Here is a 26,119-nt window from a genome sequence, read left to right as displayed (position 1 = left end):
TATCTCTAGGTATACTAATGGATATCTAATCAGAAATCTGAGTAGGCATAAAAAAATAACTACTTACAGGATAAGTGCTGCTCTTTCAAAGTATTCAATGGCTTTTTCACAGAACTGGGTGTCAATGTAATAYGCTCCAAGCCATTCAATGACCTCAATGTTTGAAGGGAAATACCGGTATGACTGAAAAATAGGAAAGGTGAAAAAACACACAATTTTAGTGATAAATAACATCTTTATGTTGCTTCTGGAATATCTTACTCAAATGTTTAATTCTCCAGATGCCCAAAACATGTAATATAAATGAATGGAAGTAGTGTGCTACACTAAGTGATCCTGGTGGGGGGCAAAAAAAAGGCATGCCAAGTTTTCTAATTGCAGAATACTTTTTAGAAGTTACCCAAGATGAGTCTGTCCCATTTTCAATCTAGCCTTATATGAAATATTATTTAAAATAGCTTGCAACAGCAAAACCACTTAAATCATGTCTATACATGAATAGCTTACCTAAAACATTAAAAAATGCTAACTAATATGTGTACAATTCCACGTTCSTATCTGTCTGCTGGAACACTCACCCGAAAGCATTCTTTCTTATACATAAGTACATGAATAAYACCTTCAGCTTTTTAGAAATTCCCACTGAAATAGGCAGCACAATTATCATCAAGCACAACTCAACTAGTAACTCAGACTGCAACATAGCCTTTGGTCATCCTCACTTTGCCAGATAAAGAGAGCCCTCAGATTGCACCACACATTTCCTGTGTTATTCTTGTTTCTAACACAGCAGAATTTCTACAAACTCTGAGCAGTAGTACAGCTGGTTTGAAATGAAAGAAGCTGCCTATATTTAGGCAACTGTGTATACATAATGTATAGCTATACTATTACAATACRTATATAAACTTTCAAACATAAACAAAACACATTATATATGTATCTCCATATCTATTATACAGACACAACTTCCAATCAACTAAGTCACATTACACACCTCTAAAATGACATTTATTATATCTCATTTTTGTTTTGTCCCAGRCTGTATTTTAAATTAAAATTATTTCAGGTTAATGTAAACAATGACCACATTAAAACAAAAAGAAAAGAAGGTCTGAGGCAAATATTCACATGGAAACATAAGCTATGTATTTCCTTAGGATCTGACTACAAAAATCAGATTTTGCTAGCTCTCCCCTAATATCTCCTTTTTTCCCTCTTTTTGGATGACATATTAAAAAGTTTAAATTAATTMATTGTTGATTTGATGTAGGAACCTATGGCAAAATTTTCTTTACTTATTACAAAGTGCATTGAAAAAGCAATATAAGAGCAAGTACCTCACAGTAATAATGAAAAGCTTGGGATTTATCACCTTCAGTATCATATAAATTCCCTAGCTTTGAAAGTACATGTGGATCAGTTGGCACTACACTGATCAACTGCAGAAGCCACTCTATGGCTTGATTGGGATCTTCCATGATCTCATATCTGAGTTTTCTTCAGTCAAGGATGGACATTGATGGTAGTTTGATTTATTCAGAATCCCTACTACTTTACTTAATGCAATCCATATGCCGAAACACTATACCAGTCACTGCAGCATGGAGATACAAAGACTTTTTTTTCCACRTAGTTTTCATAATTTTATTTGCATCAGAAAGTACTTTTGCTATGCAAGAAGAAGGAAAGTATTCTGAGACTTTGGCTGTTCTTTCACCTTATTACCGCGCTGGGCTCAGCAGAACTCTGGGCTCAGTTGTCCTTTTTCTCTCTGACACTAATTTTGCTTTGACTTCCTCATTTATAAGAATGAARCATGAGAACCAGGCCATTTATTCGCAGCCTTTACAACCTGGCTAGTTTTCATACTAACAGCATTTGTTCTAAAGTGATTAGGTAAAAGTGCTATTCCCAAGAACAGACTTTTGCCAGCAGAGGGTTTTCTGCTGGATGTCTAAGAAGCATGACCCAGAAGATTCTGGTCCAGCGAACAGAGGCAGCTTTAGCTGTAACTCAGCCTGCCGTGTGCTCTTCCCTGCCCGGTCAACCCCAAGTGGCACAATGGCTCAAAGCTCTCCAGTGTCAGCTGGAGCTACTGCCCAACCTGTTTTTGCAGYTCCTGCTGCATCCTACCTGTCATGGGAGAAACTTCTGAGAATCAGTGGAAAGCAGGTTTACATAGCTCTGGGGCAGAGAAGCTCTTCCCCAGATAGACATTTGGAGTTGTTTCGGGCCATTTAGGCTGTTGTAAAGGGGATATACATGGAATCAGAGCCCTTTTGTATTTTTGGAGGTTACTCAATTTACTGACTAAAATATATTTTTATTACCTACACTATTCTTAAAAGTGTAGTACAACAGCTGGAATCTGTTCTGTCTTGGGGAGGATTTTATTACAGTCTGGACATCCTCAGAATCATGGTTAAAGAAATTCTCAGTTTGGAATACCACTGATGATGTGCAAAGCCAATCCCTTCCCTCAGCTTTTAATCTGTTGAGCTTTAGCTGTGCTGGGAGACAATTATTTTCTTACATATACACTAATCTGAAAACAGTGCTGGGAGACAATTATTTTCTTACATATACACTAATCTGAAAACATTTCAGAACAGAACTTCACATTTAATAGCTATATAATTTTTTTCTTAAGTATTTTACTTAAGTGTGATTACATCTGCTGCATCATTTTCATAATGAAGACAGCAGCATTTTAAATATTCCACAACACAATTTAATTATTGAGTGTAAATCTAATCCCTGCAGTGTGAACAGTCTTAATGTTCTTCACTTGCTCTACCAGAAATACTCAAAAAGGGTTAAGTTCTGGTGTCATTTTCACAACTATCAGGTAATGAACCATTCKTACTACAATGTACACCACAGTAAATTTCTAAATCACCATCATGATTGAAAAATGCATTTCAGATGAAAWGAATTTTCTAAAATCACCATTCCTTATCATAATCCAGAAAAAGATACATGCTTGCTATCTGGTAAAGGACTTGGGCACTATTTGGAAGGATTGCATGGAGTTTCAGAAAACAATCCAAAGCTTCATCTATCTTGTTTAACTTCTTGTACACTAAACCTAAAAAATAAAGGTTACAGTATTAATATGATGAAAAAACAGATTAGTTCAGCATATTAACTGAAAGAATAACCAAGAAAAGCAAAATAGGAACACAGTATTTGGACGCAGCATAACTGCCTTGACTTTAAAGGAGCCTATTTGTGAGAGCTATGCCCAGAATTATTACCAGCCATCATGACCTACCAAACTGATAAAGRCAAGGAATGTGAACCCAATCAAAAAGACCAAGAACATATGCAATCTCACTTTTTGAATACGATAAATGAGAGAAAGGCAAGGCTTTTAGAGAAAAATGACGCTGATGGTTTAATAATGATAAAACTGATATCCTTTTAGTAGGTAGTATAAATCTTCAAAGAAACTTATTCATCTGCAATTACTAGTTGACATTGTTAACACTGGGAATTTTTTTTTTGCAGAACAGACAGGTAGTATAAGTTAATACCTTGCTATAACATATATTAATAAAGTAATAATCATTCACACATATTTCTACAAGAAAACTTTCAAAGATAGAGTCTCAGGAACACTAGTGTTACCTTYAGACAAAAACTAAATCACAAAAGCACCTGTGACTTACCAAGATTATAAAGTGCTTCAGTGCATAAGGAATCATTCCTGAGAGCTTCCTTATAAAATTCAGCTGCTTTTTCATGGTCTCCATTTGCCAAAACAGTATTTCCTTTGTTAGTTAGAGCTGCTGGATTATACCTATCAGAATTTACAGCTAAATCTGCATAGTTAGTTGCTTGTTCCAATTCATTCCCCTACAYGGACAAAACAAACATTGTATTAATCATTTGTCAGTCAATTTTCTTGCAGCTATGGCTTCTTACAGAAATTTTGGAAGACTGAGGATGAAAAACAACCTCATTATTCAGTCCTAAAGTATTTTTTATGTTTTTGCATAAGGTAGATCATCTCTTCCAAGTTTCAGATAACATCTGAGACATGTCTTGCCACTCTATCCCATTCAGTCTGCAAGTTTTTTTTGTTGTAATAAAGTAGCACTTAGTTAAAAAACAAACAAACAAATCTGTATCCATACAAACTTCATACACAAACACACCTGCCTAAGCTACATACTTCACATGTTCCTGAAGTTCAGCCAGGGTCCCCAGAGTCCTGTTTTAAATGCAGCCCCGAACTTCTGCACAAATCCAACTTCAGGCATGYTTCCGTGGCCTGGGGCTCTATCTCACTCTTCTTCCCATCAGCAGGATACAAAAAGACCCAATCCAAACTTCAACTGGTGTTCCAGAATAACTACTCTAAGGCAGTTTCTTCTTGTTTACAGAGATTGAGGCAGACACAAAAATGACTACAAAAATACAGAGGTTGCTACATAGACTGCAGCTCTGAACTGGTTCTGTTGAAGTAAACACTTACCAAATAATAAAGGAATGAAAGGTTTGTTGCAGCTGCACTCTTTACTCTGCTATCCTTTTTTTCAAACATTTTCAAAGTCTCCAGTGCCTGGAAATAATTTGGAAACAACTTACTTCACACTGAAGTGAGCTTATTTCAAAATCCTTTCACAAAGCATTGATRAACTACACAGTAACAAACAGCTGAAATTACCAACTCATATATTTATATATATGATAATGACTACAACTTGTAACACACACTTGTGAGCATGTACACACRAAAGTGTATCTGTATTATATAAAATATTAACTTCCATCACAAAATTTCAATGATATTGGCTATTTATTACCTATCCAAAACTCATATTATCCAAAACTCATATTATAAGGCTACCCTGAACTACAGGTATCTGACAATTCTATACATACAAAACACAATGCTAAATGATTTGCTTTTAATCTAGTCAACTAATTAAAATTCTCATACCTATTTTTCTAGTTCTTTAAGTGAACACAAAAGAGTTGCCATTAAAACCTTTATTAAATAGCTAAAAAAGAACACTATATAAAAAAATACACCTCTTGGTGTAGGACTGGATTTCAATGTGCCTTTATTTTGTCTAATAAGATGATGACAATTGTCTAAGTTCAGGAAGTATTCAAATGGGAAGCATGAGGGCAGATTTTTTTTTAAAACTTTTACATGAAAACTAAATTTCATAAACTCAAAAATAAAGATACTCATAGCCAAAAATTGAGCATATTTATAACAAATGAATCAYGAAAAAGCTGAAATAAAAGGCAGCTTTTTCTTGTCATTGACTAAGGAATAACACTTGTAACTGCAGACTAAATTATTAAGAAAATCTGTCTTCTTTATGCTAAATATTTATATTAACTACACAAACTGTTAGACTATCACAGTGAGCCCAGTTCCATCATCTATTACAACACACATGTGGCAACCACAGTTTAGCCACCAAGATTAGCAATTCAAAAGCTTCCTTTCTCCTTTACATGAAATCTTTAAGCTGCCGTTTACATATCAAAGCGAATGCATGAYACTGTATATCAAATGCCAAAACAAACATAAAGAGTAGTTTTAATTAACTTTCATACATAGCGCTCACAGTTACTCTACACAAAAACCACAACTGTATTAATGATGTGTAAAATGACAAAATCTACACAGCTAAATGTAGTTCATTGATTTAGTCAACTGTATTGCACCCAAGAACTATGAACTACAAATKATCCTAATATTCTCATAATAATAGAAAATTCTTTAAAAATACACCAATTTCAATCAAAAAATGCATTTCAAAAGTTMGGCTCTAGATTTTGTGGTCTCAGAAATGTAAGAATTGTAACTATGATAATTTTATTTTTATATATATATATCTTTGTGACTTTCTCCAAAAAGTGAATGATCCCAAATATTTCCWGATGTAACACTAGTGTATCTGAGGTACTCTAGTCTTGAGCAAAGATTTGTCTCTTCACAGAATTAACTTTTAGTGAGTTTAGAGTTTTTGAGTTTAGAGTTCAAAGTGACGCAGTACTTTTCAGTTGCTTTCTGAAAAGTTTCCCATTGTCTCTGATTTATTTACCTTTGTTTATATTGCYAAATGGCACCTTTGATAATAAAATGCCCTCCTCATGTATAATGAAAAGTTCATATGACTCTTTACTGGTAAATTATGTTGCAGGTCTCTAGAACCATTTCAGAAATTATGAGCCCTAGGATGAAAATAGAGCAATATTCCTTTCATCCTTGTGAAGCAGCACTGCATCATGAGTTACATTTAAATATTTCTAAAGAACTTCTAACTTTTTAATCCCAACAACACCAATTACTTAGATTCAACAATAAAAACACAAACTATCAAAACTATTCTTTGTGACTTGCTTCCAGTGCATCTAAGTTTTTTGCTTACAGAAGTCAAACTTCAAAGCAGCTTGCCTGACTCTAGCAGAATGTGCAAGAGATGYTAAGGAACTGCCTGGTTAACCTGCAGATTTTTGGTTTTTAATTAATTATGAAAGCTTTTCTTTAATATTAAAAAAAAAAACCAAAATATGTAGCACACAAAACTAAACATAACATGGTACGTTACCCCTTGATTTTATTCTATTTTTTATATGCATGGACTGTTTTAAAATAACATATTCATTATCATGAACTGATACTTAAGCCCATTGTAGTAACRAGAGAAATCTATTTTAGTTCAGTAATTTTTTTTTAAAAAACACAATAAAACTTCAGCCTTGGAACTGAGTATTACAAAAAGTTTCCATCCTTGTTCTTCAGCCAAAGGTGTGTTGAACAGGTGGACAGTTAGCAAGTGTATGAACAACAGACAGACAGGATGGATGTAAATGTCAGCTGCAGTTTTATTGGAACAAAACAAACCTAAAGATGCTCTGCAATCACCATCCTGCAGTCATGCTCTACTGAGTGGTTTCAGTGCAGGTTAGAGGTCTTCTGTCACATAATCCAAAGAAAAAGAGATTCTTCTCCCCTTACTCCTAACTTCCAACACACTTCCATCTCCCTCCAATGAAGTACTCCAGAAAACACGACCAACAATCTCTGTATTTCATTTTATCTCTGAGAACTGATTTTAGTTTTTTTAACCTATAGTAAACATAACTGAATCACAAAAATTACCATTGAAACAATAAATTCTTGAGATAAGACTTTTTACCTACCTGAAATAACACTCTCACCCTTCAGAAGCTATCATTAGTTAAGCGACCAGATTTGCCCATAAGTTTGCAAACTCTCAAGCTGCTTCCTGACCTTGGAAAAGGTTTCAGTGTGCTGGTTTTGGCTGGGATWGTTAATTTCTTTCATAATAACTTGTATGGGGCTCCATTTMGGATTTRTGCTGGAAACTGCTGATAACAGTTTTAGTTAAGCTGGCCTCACAGTAAAGTCAAGGCCTTTTCTRCCTCTCACCCCACCCCACAAGCGAGTGGACTGCGGGTGCACAAGRAAGTGGGACAGGACACAGCCATGASAGCTGACCCCAGCTGACCAAAGGGATGTCCCAGAYCAAAAGGTGYCAAGCTCAGCATATAAAGCTGGGRGAAGAAGGAGGAAGAGGGGRCATTTGGAGTGAYGGTGTCTGTCTCTCCAAGTCACCSTCAGGCATGGTGGAGTGCTGCTCTTCTGGGGATGGCTRAACACCTGCCTGCCATTMRTGGAGAGTGGTGAATGAATTCCTTGRTTTTGCTTTGCTTGTGYGCACAGCTTTTGCTCWRCCTATTACACTGCCTTTATCTCAGCCCAYGAGWGTTCTCCCTTTCACTCTTCTGATTCTCTCTTCTGTCCCAGTGGGGCAGGGAGTAAGCGAGTGATTGTGTGGTGCTTAGTTGCCACTTGGGGCTAAACCACAACAGTGAGACATGCAGTATAACACAGGATAACTCTTGCTGTATCTACAGGGAAGGAGAACAAGACAGACAGGAGGAGCAAGAACTKCTCAGAAAACTACAAAAGCTTAAATATGAGAAGTAAAAGCAGGCTGAAGTTAAGCATGTGGCCCTGTGTGCATCCCTCCAAGCTGTGGGAAGGTGAATAACCTTAGAAGAAGACAGGTATTCACAGCTGCAATTCTAATTTTGCTGTATATGAGCTCCTGTAATTCTTGCCACTCRTGCATAGCTGGGGATTGCTATATTCCTTCTTATTTATCAAGCATTCCTATCACATATTCCAGCCAGTGGACATTAGAAGAAAACTGGTCAAATCCTGTCAGGTATCTGAGCTTGTTTCTTTTCAGATGAAGTTGTTTTCTAACTACTCACATTTCAAAACAAGCCTTTTATTCAATGAAACGACAGAAGAGTCAACTATAGTACAAGGACAWTTTATAGTATTTTAGGGAATGGTGTAGTACATGCAGAACAGCAAGAATACCAGAGCATAAACAGTAACTATCCATAGCAGGTGCAGTTCCATATATTCTGGCACTATAGTCAATCTAATTGAGAGAAACAYTCAATGAAAACATCCCCACACTGATTAGCAATAGACTTGCTAGGYTCTGTTGACTGTACTGACCTCAGTTCCATTAACTGCAATGGCAGTGAAGATAACTAAATTTAGGTGTTTTGATTTTGAAATGCACTGCATTCACTCTAACTCCCACTTATTTCATTTATTTCAGTTAGATAAAACTTCTCTCTTGGCAGTGTTTTTATAAAGTTACTTTATGGAGCAACATCAAAATAATTGTTCTTCGCATAAGTCATACTTTGCCAAAAAAAACACTGTGGTTAACAAAGGTATCTTTGCAAATACAGTATTAAAAASTACTAATGTGAAAAGTTACTATACCTGGTTAAAATTCTGTTGCCTCAAGTAAGTAGTGGCTTTATTTATTTCCAGATCATTGGCTAATTCTACATAGTGGGAAGATTTCACCACATCAACACACCTGCAAAAGAAAGCAAGTCAAAAAGATAAACAAAATGCATCTGTGCAAATGCCTCCAAGTTATATATTTTTTTTTCAGGTAATTTGCTTTCCGAACTGAATTTTCCYAGCTAATCCTTCTTCATAGTGGCAAAGAGCACTCTGATTAAAAATACTTATAAGAATATTTCAGTCCCCTAACCTACCTTTATTACAGTATCTCTGCTTTCTTTTTTTTTTTAATCAGTTGCCTAAATATCACTTTATTTTCCATCACTGAGCAATGCTTGGTGTCAAAAACTGACTAAAATAATTTTTCAAGAGTGCAGAACAGAAGGCAGCAGGCAGTTCAGATCTTCATTCACAGCCACTGTCTTCCAGGGTTTCATGTGGTGTACTTTAAGCTGCCTGATCATTTGAAGTAAGACRTTTATTTATTGTATGCATATCTTGTTCTCTCAAACACTTGGAAAATAGGCACAGTCAATTAACAACTTGTGTGATGCCTCCTTAATCTGACTACTTTTTAACTGGTGGAAAACCACTTTTTTTCCTTCTAATAGTTGGCTATTTTGCCAACATTATTTAACAAACATTATTTAACATTAGTTTAACAAACTCCCTGCTGTTTGGCACATGGACAGTCTTTAGATAAGCATTTTATATTAGAGGAAAAGTTACAATAAAAAAATAGTAATTTCTTCTTTTATTACAGACATCTTTGCAACATCAAAAAAGCATATTTTTAACTKTTACTTTTAACATCCTTTAACCATAAAACGGAATGAGATCTAACTATCCAATTGTTCTGTATAAAAAATGACAAAATCTAAGTAAGAAGTTAKGAAATCTGAAGACTATTTGTCCCCACTTTATTTCTCTAAATAAAATACATTTGATTAAAAATACATTTAATACTCAGAGAACCCATAAAGTTTATAATTTGAAAAACTAAGCTCAAGATGCTGGTTAAACTTCTTCACTGGGCTTGAAAACTTCAGCCTAAAATAACAAAGAGTAAATCCATCCTGCTACACAAAAAAAACAATCCCACACATCTCAGCAGAAGTTGTTCAATTAGCCAGAACAGATATGAGAGTGTATTACTTCATGGCAAGTATTCTGTGGGTAACACTAAGGAAACTGAGTATCTGACAAACTTTTCCAGTTTTTCCAGTTTTTCTGAACAAAAAACAAGACACAGAGCAAAGAAAAATCTTACTTCCTCATGCTGACAAACTGGAAAACAACAACCTAATTTTTCACAAGACATACTYTTTAAGTTCTGATAATTCTGAATGGCAGAAGTAGGGAAATTATAAAATTATAATGAWTATTAAGACATCAAACACCACCTTGTGGATTCTAACAGACAATACATGTCTGTGTGAGAGATTATTTCATGTTAGTATGAACAGCTTTCTTAGTAAATTATACTTATAGGTCTTGCAAAATTTGAGAACAATCCTAACAGGCCATAAAACCCAGGTAAAGGCCAGCCCTATTTTCCCATCAATCTCTCTTCACTATCCAAACACTAACATATATGTTAGAAATATTGTATCTGCAATACACAACATTCATTGGCATACATGTTATTTTCCAAAGTTATTAAAATACAAAAAATATAAAAGCAAGCCCTTATAATAAAAAAACTAAATTTTGGAGAAGTTATACGACGAATTTTTATATTGTCATTATAGAAAGTGTGTCTATTTTGAATTATTTTAAAGAGAAGAAAATACCACAGCAAAAGCTAAGCTGTAAATTGAAAAATAAAGTCCAAATGATGAAATGAGTCAGCAGCCTATCACTGTGTACACTTGCATAAGTGTTTTAAGAAACAGTAGATTCAAACAAACTGTTCTTAAAATTTAGATTCCAGTGTTTTATATAATGACTCTATGGAGTGATCAAAACATCTTAGGCACCCCAAGTCTTCATAATGTTATCTTCAACCTTACAGTGAAGACTAGCAATCATTGCCTTCTGTATAGCATTCACCTACTGAGACTTTTAAAAGCTTTTCGGTTTTGAAAAGAAGCTCTTTTAGAAGCTCTTTRGAAGCTCTTTTTGTGTGAATTCAGAACACTGCAAAACGTATAATTAAGGGTTGACTTTCAATGATAAATTACATTTCAAAAGAGAATACATGCTCATGCTTTGTTTTGTTTGGGGGTAATCCGAAAATAGTCTCGATGCTGTGTTTGAGATACACAGTGAACAGTGTTTCCCAGGCTGCTTCCATCTGTGACCTGTCTTCATGACCAGCACAAGACTGACATACAGTTTAGACAAAAAGAAGCCCCACTTGATTCTTACCAGTCATAGCCTACTGCAAAAGATGTCTCGATTGCTGGTGCAATGAGTTTAGCAGCTGTCATGATGTATTCTTCTGCCAAGGCCTTCCTAAAGAAAAAAAATCGCACAAAAACATAATACAAAAATATGAAAGAAATTCATTACTGTGAGGGCAGTGAGCCAGCAGAACAGGCTGTCAAGACATAASAGTGAAGTTATGGATGCCCCATCTCTGGAAGTGTTCAAGGCCAGGCTGGAGGGGCTCTGAGCAACCTGGTCTAGTGGGAGGTGTCCATGCTCGTGACACAGGAGGTTGGAATCACATAATCTTTAAAGTCCCTTTCAACCCAAACCATTCTATGATTGCATTTGATTCTACATCACCACTTAAAAAACACTTATAGAGAAAAAAACCACAATGAAACACGTTCTTACTTCTTCCTGCACTCAGGGCAATCTCAGAAGTCAATGTAACCAGTTCCCTGCTACCACTACTCTCCTGAATCTTGATTAATATCTTCATTTTTATTGTTTCTCTGTCACTGCACACTGTGTTTTTTTAAAAATACTCAATTGCTGCAAGTTTTAAGCCATGTAATTTATAACATTTGGGGTAGATACTCTACTTTAGGGCAGAACACTAAACTGAGTGATCACACTGACTCTTCTGAGCTTAGTCTTCCCCAAGAATTGAGAAGACACTTTTGTAACAAGAGCTGTGGACAGTTACAAGACCGATAATCCTTTGAAGACCTAAAATTCAAGGTACCACAGTCAAGAAAGAATAGTCCACCATTACCTCTCACGTTCTATTTGACTTAAGCTGTCATTTTTAATGGCTTCAATCAGTAGATTCGTATGTAGATCATCCTGGAGGGAGACAAAACAACTGCATATTATGCCAGTATACAAACATTTTAATTATTTTATAGACAATATGACTGCAAACATAAATTACTACAAAACACATACTTCATAATGTCACTTATTTACTTGCCACATTTGAAAAAGCTAGCTTCAGTTTAAACTAGTTTTCCAACCCTTTAATCTGAAATTTGGCATTACAACTACTTCAGTCCTGKTTTTCTCCTCATGTATGTTGTCAGAGCTCACATTAAGCTTGTTAACAGATGTAGTTCATGTCATGTATTGGACCAGGAAGGTGAGAGAGCAGAGTGAGAATATTCTCACGCTTAAAAATATGCATTTGCTGAACTGCTGTGGTATTCAGCAGATAAGTATTTCTGCTACCTCCTCATTACAATAATTTGCACCATCATCTTATGATTCTATCACATCTCTGACAGCTCTAAAAGAAGTAAGGCAGGGTAGCCACCCCTTCCTCATTTATTGGGGACAGATTAGAGATTTATACAAAATAAAGACCAGAAGGAAATCATGATCTTTTCTCTGACCTCTACATAAAAAAATAGAGAACTTGGAGTGTCTGTTAAAACTATAGCTTGCCTACCCTTAGAAATAACTTCCGCTGTCTMACGGCTTTCTTTCAATGAATGATCTTACATAGTCCTCAATTAATTCAAGGGCTTAACGATCCTTACTCTTACATAGTCTCTAATATAAGACATTATATAAAATCTATTAAAATATAAACATATTTATCAATAAATATATCTATAAGTTTCAGCTATTAAATTTTATTCCCTTATGCTGTAAGAGCAGGAAACAACAGCTACTCTATAGCTGCAAAGAGTTTGAAGATTAATTACATATTTAATCTTTAGGACTGAAAATGAAAACTTTGCATCACTGAAAAAAAAAAAAGATGGCTAGGAAAAGATAAAAGGCTTGATCTTTCTATAGAGTATTTTTCTAAGAGAGACCCTAAACCTATTAACTATTTTTTTCCTCTCCTTAGCATCATGGAAAGTCAAAGCAAGTCCAGTTTCCAACAAAATCTAATAAACTAAAATGTCACTACAATTTTCTTCTGTAAAATAACACTAAATCATTAAAAGCTTTATTAGTCTTCACTTGAGGAAATTTACATTAACTCACTCATTGCTTTGCTCCCTTTATTTTACCTTATAAATATTTTATTAAAATTCTAAATAAATGAAGATGGTGAAGCAGTAAGTGAGCTACGTAAGTAAACCCAAATGAATTTCAACACACTCATTAAGAAGACAAGCATGTACGGTGGGTTTTATGTACATCATGTGAGGAGAAAAGGATTTAAATGTTCTCTCATTATTTTACACATCTGAGTAGTATTGCCATACCAAATGCATACTGGTAAAAAAGTTATTTTATGTACTTAAATACACATCCATTTCCATATCTAGTATAGTCCAAGCGTTCAGTCTCTCTCTCTCTGTCTCCCAATTTACTATATAAAGACACAGTTTATTTTTTTCTAACTTACATTTAATGAAATATATTTTTCCTCATAATCCACTTCCAAGGGAACTTCAATCAGGTTTTTGAAGGCTTTCTTCATTTGCTCACCATTTCCAATAGCAAGGTAACATAGGATCAGGTTGAAGCCTGCCTTCAGGTTTGGGGATATGCTCATTATTTCTTCAAATGAAGAAATGGCATCAACATATTGGCCAGTTTTGATAAATGCAACTCCAATATTTTCCATTATTTTTATCCTAAGTAAAGAAATCAAGTTTAGATTATATTTTTAACTACCAAAYTGTATTGTATCCAAAACTTTTATTTCATAACTTCAAGAAGAAACTCACCTCATCTGTTTGTGGGAACTAGTAATCTGGTCTAGAGCCATACGGTAGAATTTGATAGCTTTGGAATAGTTACGTTGTTTCAAATATATATTTCCCATATTTACCTTCAGTATACCTATCAAAAGAAGTCAGTGAGTTACAACATTTCTAAATTGCTTTGAAGTGACAGAGTAGAACAAATTTGCCTTCCTTACAGGATAGTGTACTTTTAAAGCAGCATTGCACAGAACTGCTTCATGTGAATTTAACTCAAGAAGATGAGAAAAAAGATGAAGTAGTGATGAAACCTAGAAAAGAACTTTCATCTAAGATGCATTCTGATTTTGATAATGAATTGAGGGATGAAGTAGAAATTATTTATAGTGCTCTTCAGGAAGACACCTGTAAATAAACATTTCTGAAAAAACACTCTGTWGGAGTCTCAAAGATAAGCAAAATACTAGAAGAAGCTTTCAGGAGAGGGAAAGGGCAAGTCAAAAGAGAAATTATTAGCACTAGAGAAGACAACATGGTGTGTGTGTGTGTCATGGTTTGAACTTGGCCGAAAGCCAAAGCACCAAACGATGTTCCTTCCCCCCGCCACCAGAGAGGCAGAAGGGAGAGAAAAAGCCCAATTAACACCAAAATKTATGGCTTTTAGATAACATAACATAACTGAGAGAAAGATACATATAAGCTCCAGAAAATGGTCAGACAGGCTGAATAACTTAAGCTGCAAAACAGATTTATTACTAAAAACTACYAAAAAMCTACTGCACCAGGGAGAGGAACAGAGATAGGGGAAAATTTACAAGGAGAAGAAATAAAAACAGACATTTTAAGACACCTGTTATTCTTTCTGGGAACCTGTCTCTCAGGTTGTCCCTCCCCACCCCTCCATGCCTTCCCGTGCCCAAAGTGGGCAGGGATGAAAGTTTTAACATAGAACAAACTACTCATTACAGTTATCATCCAGCATCATAGGAGAAGAGTCCTTACAGCTCCAAGCTGTGGAAGTTCTTTTTCCAAGAAGCAGTCAGTGTATAACTGCTGATGGCATGGGATTTTTTTTTCCTTTACCACATGGGAGAAAAGAAAACATTCCTCCAAGGCCACTCTCTCAAATCTCCTGGCAGAGCACAGTTTCTTCTAAGCATCCACTTGCTTCAGACATGAGAGGGGGGCCAAGACTCTTCCCCTTTTTGGCTTATGRTAAGTCCAGTCCTCATAGGCCAGGTTTTTATCTTGGGTGCAGGGCCTCTATTTTCTATACAGGTCTCCCTTTGAAGAATAGTAATTTCAAGAACAGCTTGTTTTTTCCATGTGGGGCACCTCAGCAAGAGTACCTGTCTTCTTCCTTACTGTGATCTTGGGTCTCCATTTTTCCTACATCTMCTCACCCTCCTCCTCTGTCCTTCCCCTGGTGCGTGATACTAACAACCTAAAAACTAAATGGYGGCTGCACTCTATCTTGTTTTGAATTCTTCTTAAGTACAAGACCATACGTCATCACAGAGGTGTAACCAACCTGTGCAATTGGCCCAGGMCTGACCAGGAGCCTGTCCATCAACCTCAGAGCCACAATGGATTGGTTCTGAAACACAGGGCTCCTTTTGCTGGAGAATAAGGAGAAAAGTTCTAGAACTTTGTCAAAGGAGCCATCTTTGTGGTTTCTTGGTCCCATCCCCCCACCACCAAAAAACTGGACCAAGCAAAACCAGGACAGTGTGGCATGATTAAATTATATATTTGTCTTTATGTTTAGCTCTTTATGTTTAGTCTATGGAAAAAGACTTCATGAGTCAGTATAAGTAGTTCGGCTCTCCTAGTAAGAGACTGTGAGTATGTCACCCACTCTGACTGGCACTCATGAGGGCAGAGCTCTCTGTGTATCAACACCATGCAGATACAGACCTTATTKTGAATGCCTGACTACCAGTTTTAATCCACTTTGTAATATAACCTACCTCCATTGCTGAACATCTTATTCTTCACTATAACTTGGTAAGTAGTCAGTGCTTCAGCATACATTTCATTAGCAACATACTGACTGGCCAGATTGAGAAGAACCTATAAAAAATTAGAATTACAGGTACAAGAAAATACACTGTCCTCTAAACAGTAATAAACTCGAACTCACAGCAGATCATAATTTCAAATTAATTTTACCTTGGAACTATTGTCTTTACCAGTTGTAAGCTTCCCATCTTTAATGTTACTTTGTTCTTGCACATTGATATAAGGAAACAAGTTTAAAAGCTACTTATTCTAGGTAATTCTTTTATTTTTGTACATAAATTACTAGAATTCAAAGTCACGCTACATGGGCTTTAAATCTAACTAAACTCAATGTTATAATGCAAGGTTATTAAAAAATATTCATGCAASATAATTCTCAGAAACTGCAATTTATGACTCTCAACATGTGGAAAATGGTCCTAATGCCTGTGGTTACTCAGTTTAGAAGGTAAGAATTCTTCCAAACTGCTGTTTCACAACAGAAGTTCTGTTGGTGTCAGGTAAAAACCCGTGCATTTTTTCCACAGCTTTACTCTGACCTTCATTGTAAAATAAATTACCAGGTTTGCCTAATTCAATATTTGAATTGTTAATAATTGTCTCTACAGCACTACCTGGGGTATGAATTATCACTCCAGTATTTTTATGCATATTGCACCCTATTTTGAAAAAAAAAAAGTTTACCATTTGAAAACCAGAGTGTAAATGTAGATACCTGCTTTAAGATTCAGGAATATTACTTTATCCTATTTCATGTAATATATCCTGTGTCACTTTGCAGTTCAATTTAAAGGCAGCATCTGATCTATCCTGATTTCTCCTCTCATCATATTACATTCTATAGATTATTTATTTCTGAAGTGCAGGGTCTACATCTGGTATATTTTGATATGYAGGTTTTACATGTGAGTAAATACCTAGAATAGATATTCACATGAATTCTTCTCTAGTTAATGTAGACTATGTGGTTTCTCTGGTACTTGAGATTGAAAAGGAATAGACTCGATGACATAATGGATCTCCTCAGGTAATTGCCAGGAGCATAACAACACGCATACTTCAGGAAACACTGACATTTCTGTTCAGGAGGTTTTTTAGCAGTATTTCAGTCGTTGAAGAATTCTAAGCACTTACTGCGTAAGTGAGGTCTAAGTTGATATTTTCTGGAGGAGCAATTTGTTCACGTTGTCTCAACAATTCTCTTTCCTGTCTTCCAGCCTCTTTTGCTTTCTCCAGAGCCTTAAACAAAGTACTAGAATTTAACAGTGCCTGAATCTTAATAACTCATGATGACAAAAATACATCCAAAAGAAGTATGAAGAGAATATACTAATTTATATTTCCTTTAGATGCACAGACTGCACCAAATGCCTGAAAAAAGCACTATAACCCACCAAAAGATTTTAATTAGCAACAAGCAGACATACAGTTATCTAAGCCTGCTTAGCTGTATAATTATGTACCCAATTATAATCTTCTGCAGATTGGTGTCAATATCCTTTGTCCAAGTAATGCTCTGGGCCTARCAAGTGCCATTAGCAGTCCTGTGGGCCTCCACAAGGGTGCAATGATTTAAGAAAGTAATTGTTACTACTCAATGCATCTATTTGGAAGCCAGTGGTGAAGGAAGTACTTCAAGATATAGTTTGAGTCCTAGTCCCTATGATAGAAGACAAATCCAACCTGGCTATTTTATAGATAATGACTTAGCAACTTTGATGACTTCCACAGGAAAAYGGATATTCTGCTGGACTTGTTGGAAACTAATACAAATTCTAAGGATATAACATGTACACAGTATCACTTTGCAAAAGAGAGCAAAGGAGGCCCTCACTGTGTGCAGAGAGCACCAAACAACAAAAAGTCCCTTCAAAACAAGAAAGCTCTCACTGTCACCGGGTCCAGTGCTGTTCCTGAGCTGAAGGAACTCTAGACAAATGCAAAGACATCTCAACAAAGATGATCTACCCCAAGATGGACTGTAAACTTCTCAACAGATCCAGTACATTAAGATAGCCAAAATAAGATAAAATTATGCTGAATGTATGTTTCAYAAGACCTGAAGAGATATTTGAAAGAGTCGGAAACAGGGTAGAGATAGAAAAATATTGTGTCAAGACAACACTTAAGAAAAGTGGTAACTAGTCCAAATGGCTTGAGCTCTCGAATTACATCTATACTAGGTTTAAATCAAATTTAGAGCCTGTTAATTAGCCACTACTAACTGGCACAGCAATGCTTTAGTATCCTCTGTAACAGAACAAATACATCCAAACTGTCTGTTGGAAATAGTTCCTTATCCATAGAAACCTTTGATCATATACAACTTTTGAATGCTAGCTAGCCTGGGCCAAAACTGTGCCAGTACAACCAACTCATCAGACCCATCTGAAGAGGTCAATGGAGATAGGGGGAATTTTTGTAACATTGAAATCTTAACAAATATATATGCCAGAAACACAACCTCTACATTTTCTTTCAGCAATGCAAGGTTTCACTAGACTAGAAGAGTCATAACAAAGTTCTAATGAAAATTATTTTAATAACTGTAAGCATTTGATCGCAAGTCAGTCTGAAACATCTATCTATACAAATTTTTCTTCACAGCAGAAATGAAGTGAAATCCAGAAAAAGTACCAATTTGAAGGCTCCAGTGCTATTGGCAATACAGCTTTCTTCAACCAGTTCATTCACTTTTTTTTCCAACTGCCTCATCTTCTCTTCTAAACTAAAATAAAAATAACAAGAAAAGGATTAACGCTAGTAATGTAACTGGAAATGCTAAGCTTCTACACAAGTTTTATATTCTCAATAAAACAACATAATGACATATCAGATGTCACAACTAACTGGTCTTCCCATCAAAGAAAATATTGCGTGAAATGCCTAGAGAAGATTGTCCAAAGATACCACATTCACATTTTTAATTTGAGAACAGAGATCTAATAAATCCTCTGACAAGAAAAGTATAGATAGGCAAATTTAACAAATCAAATTAGTTCAGGAGAAGTAACGACAAAACAACAGATGAACTTTCATATCAAGCATTAATGAAGTGAAATATCACATTAAAAACAATTAAGTGAACCTTTATTTGCACAGATAACTCTAAAGCATTGCTTGTGAATGCAGATTATAGCAAAAAGTTGTGGTTCTTCTAGACCTTTTCCTCTGCTGAGTAACCCAACATTTCAGTAGGATTCCCTATTCCTATATAGCTATATCTGGGGAACACAACTTTACTATTGGAAAGCTCAACAGCTTGCTCAGTGACCTTCACAGCCTTCACACCAGTGTGCAAGTTTCAGCTCAAGTGCAAAGGTCAGAGCAAACAGGGAGAAAGAGCAGGCAAATTCCCCACAGCTCTTCCCAAAGAGCTGCAAGAATCAYGGTGTTCCTTGCCAGTAACACACTCTTTCATGGTCCTGCACATTCTATGTAAGTATCACAGCATTTGTGAGGCAACACAGMTACACCAGGCTGCTGAGCTAGTCAGACCCAGAAATCACTGAAATCAGATATTCCTGAGAGTCAGAGCAACTGCTCCAGCAAGTCAGTCAACCACAGGTACAAATGTTTGTGGCATCATTCCACTAAGTTCAGAGTTTGGCCCCTCAAGGTTTTGTTACTGCCTGGATGTTTTTAAACTCTGTGTATGGTTGTTTTTTGGCTGCTGTTAATGCTTTGAAAGAATGTAATGCAGAACTGAACAAACCTGTCTGAAGTTTTCTTTTCCAGAGGTGAAGCAGGACCTCTTGCTTGGCCAAGAGGATCAAATGAAGAACCTGCAAAATTAACAGAGTACTGAAAACTGTAAAATAACATCTCCCTGTGGCAACTGGTGATTTCTACAAACCATACCTCTCACAGCTGCCTTAGTGTAACCTGCAGCTTGCACAGCTGTCATTGGTCGAGAAACCCCATCCTCAAATAAAGAAGAAAATACATTAAAATATCATACTAAAAATTGTATYACAGGCAATACAGAAATAATTATATATTTTAATATATATTTTTATATATTCTATTTACTCTATATACATACTGTTTTATTGACAAATTACTCAYTTGTACTTCAGTGTTAGAAAGTACTACACTGTTATTGCTTCCAACTTTGTGCTCAAATAAAATACACATCACTACCACAYGCTTTCTGACAGTACTATATTCAAAAAAAGACAAAGGTGTAGTAATTTGTATTAATACAATGAACTTCTAAATACTTGTATTTAACTCTTACCAGAAAAATTCATTGTTCCAAATGAATATAAAATGTAAATATTGGAACTTTTACCTGTATACTTCCTGTCATGGGTCTTCCCATAGATGAAGGTAAAGTCGCCTTCGACTACAAAAACAAGTAAATTGTTTGAAATTGTCATTCACTAAGCATAAGAAGCCAATGTATGGTCTTCTCAATACTAAATTTTAAAAGTTCAGCTAACTCTCACATAAACTCATAAYAAGTTCCCATTTATATTACTCATATGTAATATACTGCCAGTGCCTGGSAAACTTAAAGATGTTGAATACTTCAGTTAGCACAAATTCACAATAAAGGTTTTTTATGTACTTGGATATTTTTGTCAGCTCTTTTAGAAAGAAGTACATGGAAAATTATCTGAGACAGCAGTACTTCATATTATTAAATTATTGAAATTGCTACRTTTAAATTGAACAAGTAATTTAGACAAAATACTTTAGTAATATTTTGTGTAAACCTGATAAAATCTGTATTAATCTTTTAAGTTATATTTTCAAGCAGATTTATTTTATCTATAAATACAGATACACTTTCTAACTGCCAGCAGGTATCTTTTCCATTTTCTGAATGTCACATACTGTCCTTCTTTGTCAAGGATAAAAATGTAAAGAAATAAATGTGAAATATTTATTAGTAAGTGCTTATGTTTGCTACAAATATACAATACAATATATAGGGTTCCATGCCATGAAAATTATTCCCCTAATTCCCTTTCAGAGGCCTGTGCTTTACTATTATATTCACTATCCACACACATCATGATGGTTTTTCATTTTTATTGCTAAGGATGAACCTACATTAGCAAGGATTATTGTGTAGGAGAAACAATCCATGGAGTGAAAGATATAATGCTGTGGAGTGGACAATGCTTYGGAAGTTTCTAGCTTTGCTCTTGCAGATGAACATCTCAGTCTTTATTATCCCCAGGAAGTGCCTTTTGTGCACYCATTTAACAAGATAGCTTCTCCCCTTACAGCTTTGTACTATGCTAAACATCTGTAAATATAACTGCCAACAAAATGCAATGTCAAAAGTCTGGGCAACCTGATCTATTTGAAGATGTCCCTGTTYGTTGCAGGGGGACTGGACTATTCCATGGTTCTAATACATTCAAAGCAGGTCACCGAAGGTTCAGAGTGATGGTTGTATTTCAGTGACATAATAGAATTTAGGTGTTCTTGAAATTGTTAGCCAGMTAACTTGCATGAGAACTACAGCCATTTGTTGTCCCTTTTTTATCATAAAACTTAAGGAACATTATAGCCAAAAAGTATTGCTTTTCCAATTTTACTGAATCAGGCTAACAGACATAAAATTTATTGGAATATTGGGCATTTTAATTTGGTTTATTAAAAGTTAAAATAGGTTAAGTATATCAAAAAACACAACCAACTTTTTCTGATTCAAATAGAGTGTTTCAGAGCCCATATTCTTCAGGACTTGATTTCACCTCATCTTCCAGAAAATWTTCCCAAGCCCAAATAACAACCTGTTCAGTTCTCCCTGCAAATGAACCTGGTTAATACCTTGGATTCTAATGCCTTATGCAGTATAGAASATTTGCAACATGGTTCACTACTGTTTACTGGTTTTACTACTATTTACTTTCTGAAAAGAAAAACAACCAGCAACCATGCCTTGACCAAGTGCAGAGTAGTGAACTAAAATCAATGAATAGATGCAGTTCACTGAAATTAAACCCTTAATTTAAAAGGGCTCACTTTGTGCATGGAATTAAATGGTACATTTATTTTTAGGTACATGACATTTTAGTTAAGGATACAGCAGAACAAAAACCTGCCCCAAATCCAGTAGCTAGAGGTCTTGGACTTGATGTACCAGGAATTTTGGCTGTCACCTGGGTGGGAAAAAAAAGAGAACCAAACAAAAAAACCCCGCCAATTAAAAAGCATATGTGTCAATTGTTAGTGTTTCTACATAATAAGATACTACACTACATTAATGCAAAGTGTTTTACAAGATACTTACAGGGGGTCTTCTTCCATGACTTGTTCTTGCTGCCTGTTGAAAAGCTGCATCATTTTCTAAATCCTGGAAAAGATAAGATAAAGACATCAACCCTTTTAAAACTGTAACACGGAAAGTCACAGTTCCAGAACGTTCAGACTACTGAGAGCAGATGGGTAAAAAATCAAAAATCCTTCACAAAATACTTGACCTGAAGATAACTGAACAACAGGTTTTACTGACAATATATGACAACGATATTATTTATCTTTTTTTTTGGTATTTTAGATTATGAAATGTAAAACCTCATTATTTTCTAAAAACACAAAGAGGAAACAGAGCCGAAATCATAAAATGTAACATGAATTTTTTTCCATCCAAATGCTTACTACTTATGCTGTTTCTGAATTTTGACATTTACAACTGCCATGCAAGACAGTAATCTTATCTCTCAGGTCATGAAGCACGTCYCATGAATTGGGCATTGGGATTTCACACAGGATGCTAAGTCCTGCTAGAGGGTTTGGACAAACATGACATCACGTTGTCTCAATTCCACCACACCAGCAGTTACCCAAAAKGGGTCTGCAGAGCTACTTTAAGACATCCCAGATGTTCTACCCAATTGCACAGAGACCTGCAGGATTCCATTCTACTGCAAGCTCCTCCAGCAGAAGCACAGTAGGGGATCAATGACCTATTGGCCACTCAGCAGCCTCCTCTGTCAGAAAACYTGCTGCTGCACACAACCTGGGAAACACCACATTGAATGTGCCTACRTATAATTATGATTTTATACTTTGTAAATTCTAAGCATTACATTAAGCACGTTGAGATCTGAACAAGTATTTAGTTGGAATAGAAAACTATCAACGAATTAACTATTTAAAAAGATCCTGGAGAAGCTTTAGATGTTTCTTGCTAAATAAAATMAATTTCATTTCAAAGCAATTGTAAACTTGTATGTTACTGTACCCGTAAGTTCTTAACTTATACTTCTAAGTTAAAATTCTATGTATGGGAAATGTGGGAAACAGYAAATATTTTACCTCTGTGTCAAACATGGGGTTGTAATCATTGTAGCCAGAATATARATCATCTTCAGTATTCTCAGGAGCCAGATGCACATTTTGCATCATTTTGCTGTGAAATAATTCACATGCCAAATGTTATCTCGGTGGTTTTACATAAATATTTMAAAATGCAAAATAYAAACAGCAKTARTTTGATTAGTCATAAAAACTAGGACTCGCCTATGAACAATATTTAATGGCASCATTTCACCAATTTATTTTTTTGTTTGTACTTAGACCAGTTGTGAAAACTATTTTAAAGATATTAAAACCAAATTATAATAACCAGTAACCACATTGCTATTTCTAGAATGCTATCTTTCCAYTTTCAGCTAACTCAGGTGTAAGATAACTCATATTCTAAAGTTAGTCTTTATAGGCCAAACCACAGTGGTAAGTCTAATGAAAGATACTTCATCTCGCTTTGAATTTTCCTTTCCTCCCTTTCCGCACTCTAACATCAAATAGCTACACTTACAAAGCCATTTCAATTCAAATGGTTTTTAGAAGCTAGAATCAAAGAAGCCCGGGTTCCAAAGTCGCTGTCCACCAGTATTTCCCTGTCTAATACGGCGCGTTCACCCGGTGGCCTTTCCCTCACGGAGGGCAGACACTAAGTCATCTCTCTTTGCCTGTCTACGTATTTTCATAAAAACCTAAAGAAGGCAACGTTTGATTTCATGGATAACATGAAGTACATGCCCTGCAGCAAGCAAGCCTCAGCCAGCACGAAGCGCACGGTTCCTCTCCAGCAACAGCAGCGGGAGGAGGACGATGTTCCCCGCCGCTCCCCCGCCGTGCGTGGTGCCCCCGCGGCCGAGCCGCTCCCGGCGCGGTTCCTCCAGCGGGGCCCGGAGATGCGCCCCGGAGCGGGGGCGGCTCAGGACATGGATGGGATTCTCGTCCTCGCTCGCCTGCGGCTGCGGCCCGCTCCGCGCTCTGGGCCGGGCGGCGTTGCTCGGGACGCGGCGGAGCTCCGCGCTCTGGGCCGGGCGGCGTTGCTCGGGACGCGGCGGAGCTCCGCGCATGCACCGCGGGCGGGGCCGGGAGCTGCCGGAGCCACCGCCGGTGGGCGGAGCTGCCGTGAGGGGCGGGCCGGGCCTTGGGCCTCGGGGGAACGGAGAGTCCCTCCCTGCGGGCCTCTGGAAATTAAACAGCGGGAAAACTCCGTCAAGTGTCTCAATACGCGCTGCATTTCCCCAGTCGCAATGCAGAACGTTCTTACAATAAGCTGAGAATCTGCTCTCAAAACTGAAAGGTTCAATTAAAAAAAAAAAAAGTTGTTAAAGCTTCCCTTATGCCATGGTTTCTGAAACAAAAAAATTAAAATCCTGAATGTCTTTCAAAAAGATGACTCCTCCTACTGTTTTTACTACTTTCTCTTGTTATTTTGGAAACCCGAACAAGCGTTGGTTGATATGCCTACAGCAAATGATTACACTCTGGGGAAAGTTTCCTATGCCTAAATGGGAAACAGAAGAGAGCAGGGCATCTCTGAAYACCCCTACAGTATTTTTGAGAGAGAAAACATTTTGAGACCAGTTGAAACTTAGCCCTATTGCCTTATGCTAACAGCATAAGAAGGCTGCAAAGGCAATATACAGTACAGGCAGAATACTCTTTATGGTCAGGGTTTACGTGCATTATGCAATGCCAGGGTCCTCTGCTGCTCACCTTTCTGCCTCAAAGTCCTTTTTGAAGAGATAAGTGCACAGGATATGAGTGAAAGGTCTTTCTACTCTGGCTCCCAACAAGAGAAACAAAGATAACATAAAGAAGTATTAAGACATTATCACTTCCTGCAGTAACCTGTTCGTGGTCCATGCATGAACCACTTTCACACAGAAACTTGAGATTTGAGACCTTTGGACATGAGAGTATACCTGAATTTTCTGGGGACCTAATAACAGACTTAGAGTGGGAAAAGTTTTCAGGTGCATTACTAGCCACAAATTATGAACTTCAGCATAAGAAATATTTATACATTTTTAGCCTCTCTTTTTCTGCCTGTGACTCCTCAGATATAATTGAACCTATGGTTTTTAGATTTTTCTCATTGACCCCAGAGGCATTAATAGGTACCCTAGCAACAGGCAAGAGACCTAGCTCTGCTATCCAGCTTGTCCTTATCAGGGATACAGGCATACTGGTGCCCAGCACTATTCTGATGTTTCAGCCCAAATATCTAGGGCAGTGGAAAGAGGGAACTGTGTTAAGGAGGCAACACATCTAATTTGCAAATGAGGTGGTGCCAAAGCATCACTGGAATCTGACCATGTTTGTATTGCCAAACTTCCTTACCCTCCAAAACTGAGTGTATACACTCAGACTTAAGTGGCCCCTGGCCTGTATGGATTCTGACCGTACTGGGAACGTGCCCTGGCCCAGGTCCCGAGGCCCTACATTTCAGCTACTGCTTTTGACATCCTCACAAGAATATGAGGCTGTGTTTACAGGGGTTTCTTTTTTCTGGTGCTATGAAGTATAAATAGACCTTAATGCATGAAGATTTCCCACAAACTCTCAAAATCTCAGGATCCTTTGTGGCAACCGGGGCCTTTCTCATGGGCTATGATTATAAGCCATCATATAACATGATGATGCTGCAGGGAGAAATGCTGTAATGGTGTAAGATGATGTAATTGCCTTTATTGGCTAAATCCAGAGGGCAACCTAGATAGTATATGGTCCAAGTAGCATTGTATGTTGCAAATTCATGATCATTTTAATTTGGATTAAGCCAYGACTATCACTAAATGCCCCACATCAGTTCTCTGACTGGCTCCAGAAGCAGCTGAAGCAAACTGCTAATATGATGAGGTTTTCCTTCAGTTACCATTCAAGACTCAAGTACTGATCCAGTGAATTCAGTGAAAACTTAGGACAGATTAAGGAGACCATTAATCTATACTCTTAA

General features: G+C 36.6%; 1 protein-coding gene across 3 annotated transcripts in view; it reads right to left on the bottom strand.

The window, feature by feature from the left end:
• IFT88 (intraflagellar transport 88) overlaps positions 1-24,194 on the bottom strand; it is a 46,001-nt gene extending 21,807 nt beyond the window's left edge. For 2 of the 3 annotated variants that reach the window (XM_057368509.1, XM_057368510.1), the window contains exons 1-20: positions 23,905-24,194; positions 23,179-23,272; positions 22,151-22,213; positions 21,963-22,019; positions 20,192-20,245; positions 19,759-19,822; positions 19,613-19,682; positions 18,535-18,625; positions 17,032-17,136; positions 15,846-15,948; positions 13,900-14,014; positions 13,575-13,806; positions 11,988-12,058; positions 11,210-11,296; positions 8,810-8,909; positions 4,484-4,570; positions 3,675-3,861; positions 2,983-3,091; positions 1,341-1,491; positions 68-183 (exon numbers count right to left, since the gene is read on the bottom strand). In XM_057368509.1, coding sequence (XP_057224492.1) covers positions 68-183; positions 1,341-1,491; positions 2,983-3,091; positions 3,675-3,861; positions 4,484-4,570; positions 8,810-8,909; positions 11,210-11,296; positions 11,988-12,058; positions 13,575-13,806; positions 13,900-14,014; positions 15,846-15,948; positions 17,032-17,136; positions 18,535-18,625; positions 19,613-19,682; positions 19,759-19,822; positions 20,192-20,245; positions 21,963-22,019; positions 22,151-22,213; positions 23,179-23,268 — 1,952 coding nt within the window. In that variant the 5' untranslated portion in view covers positions 23,269-23,272; positions 23,905-24,194. The remainder of the gene's footprint in view (positions 1-67; positions 184-1,340; positions 1,492-2,982; positions 3,092-3,674; positions 3,862-4,483; positions 4,571-8,809; positions 8,910-11,209; positions 11,297-11,987; positions 12,059-13,574; positions 13,807-13,899; positions 14,015-15,845; positions 15,949-17,031; positions 17,137-18,534; positions 18,626-19,612; positions 19,683-19,758; positions 19,823-20,191; positions 20,246-21,962; positions 22,020-22,150; positions 22,214-23,178; positions 23,273-23,904) is intronic. The other variant, XM_057368511.1, reaches the window with a different exon arrangement.
• Between the last annotated feature and the right edge of the window lie 1,925 nt (positions 24,195-26,119).

This window comes from Malurus melanocephalus, unplaced genomic scaffold, assembly GCF_030028575.1.
Source record: "Malurus melanocephalus ecotype Western Australia unplaced genomic scaffold, MMel_1.1 scaffold_93, whole genome shotgun sequence".
NCBI lineage: Eukaryota > Metazoa > Chordata > Aves > Passeriformes > Maluridae > Malurus > Malurus melanocephalus.
This window is presented reverse-complemented; position numbering and strand designations above follow the sequence as displayed.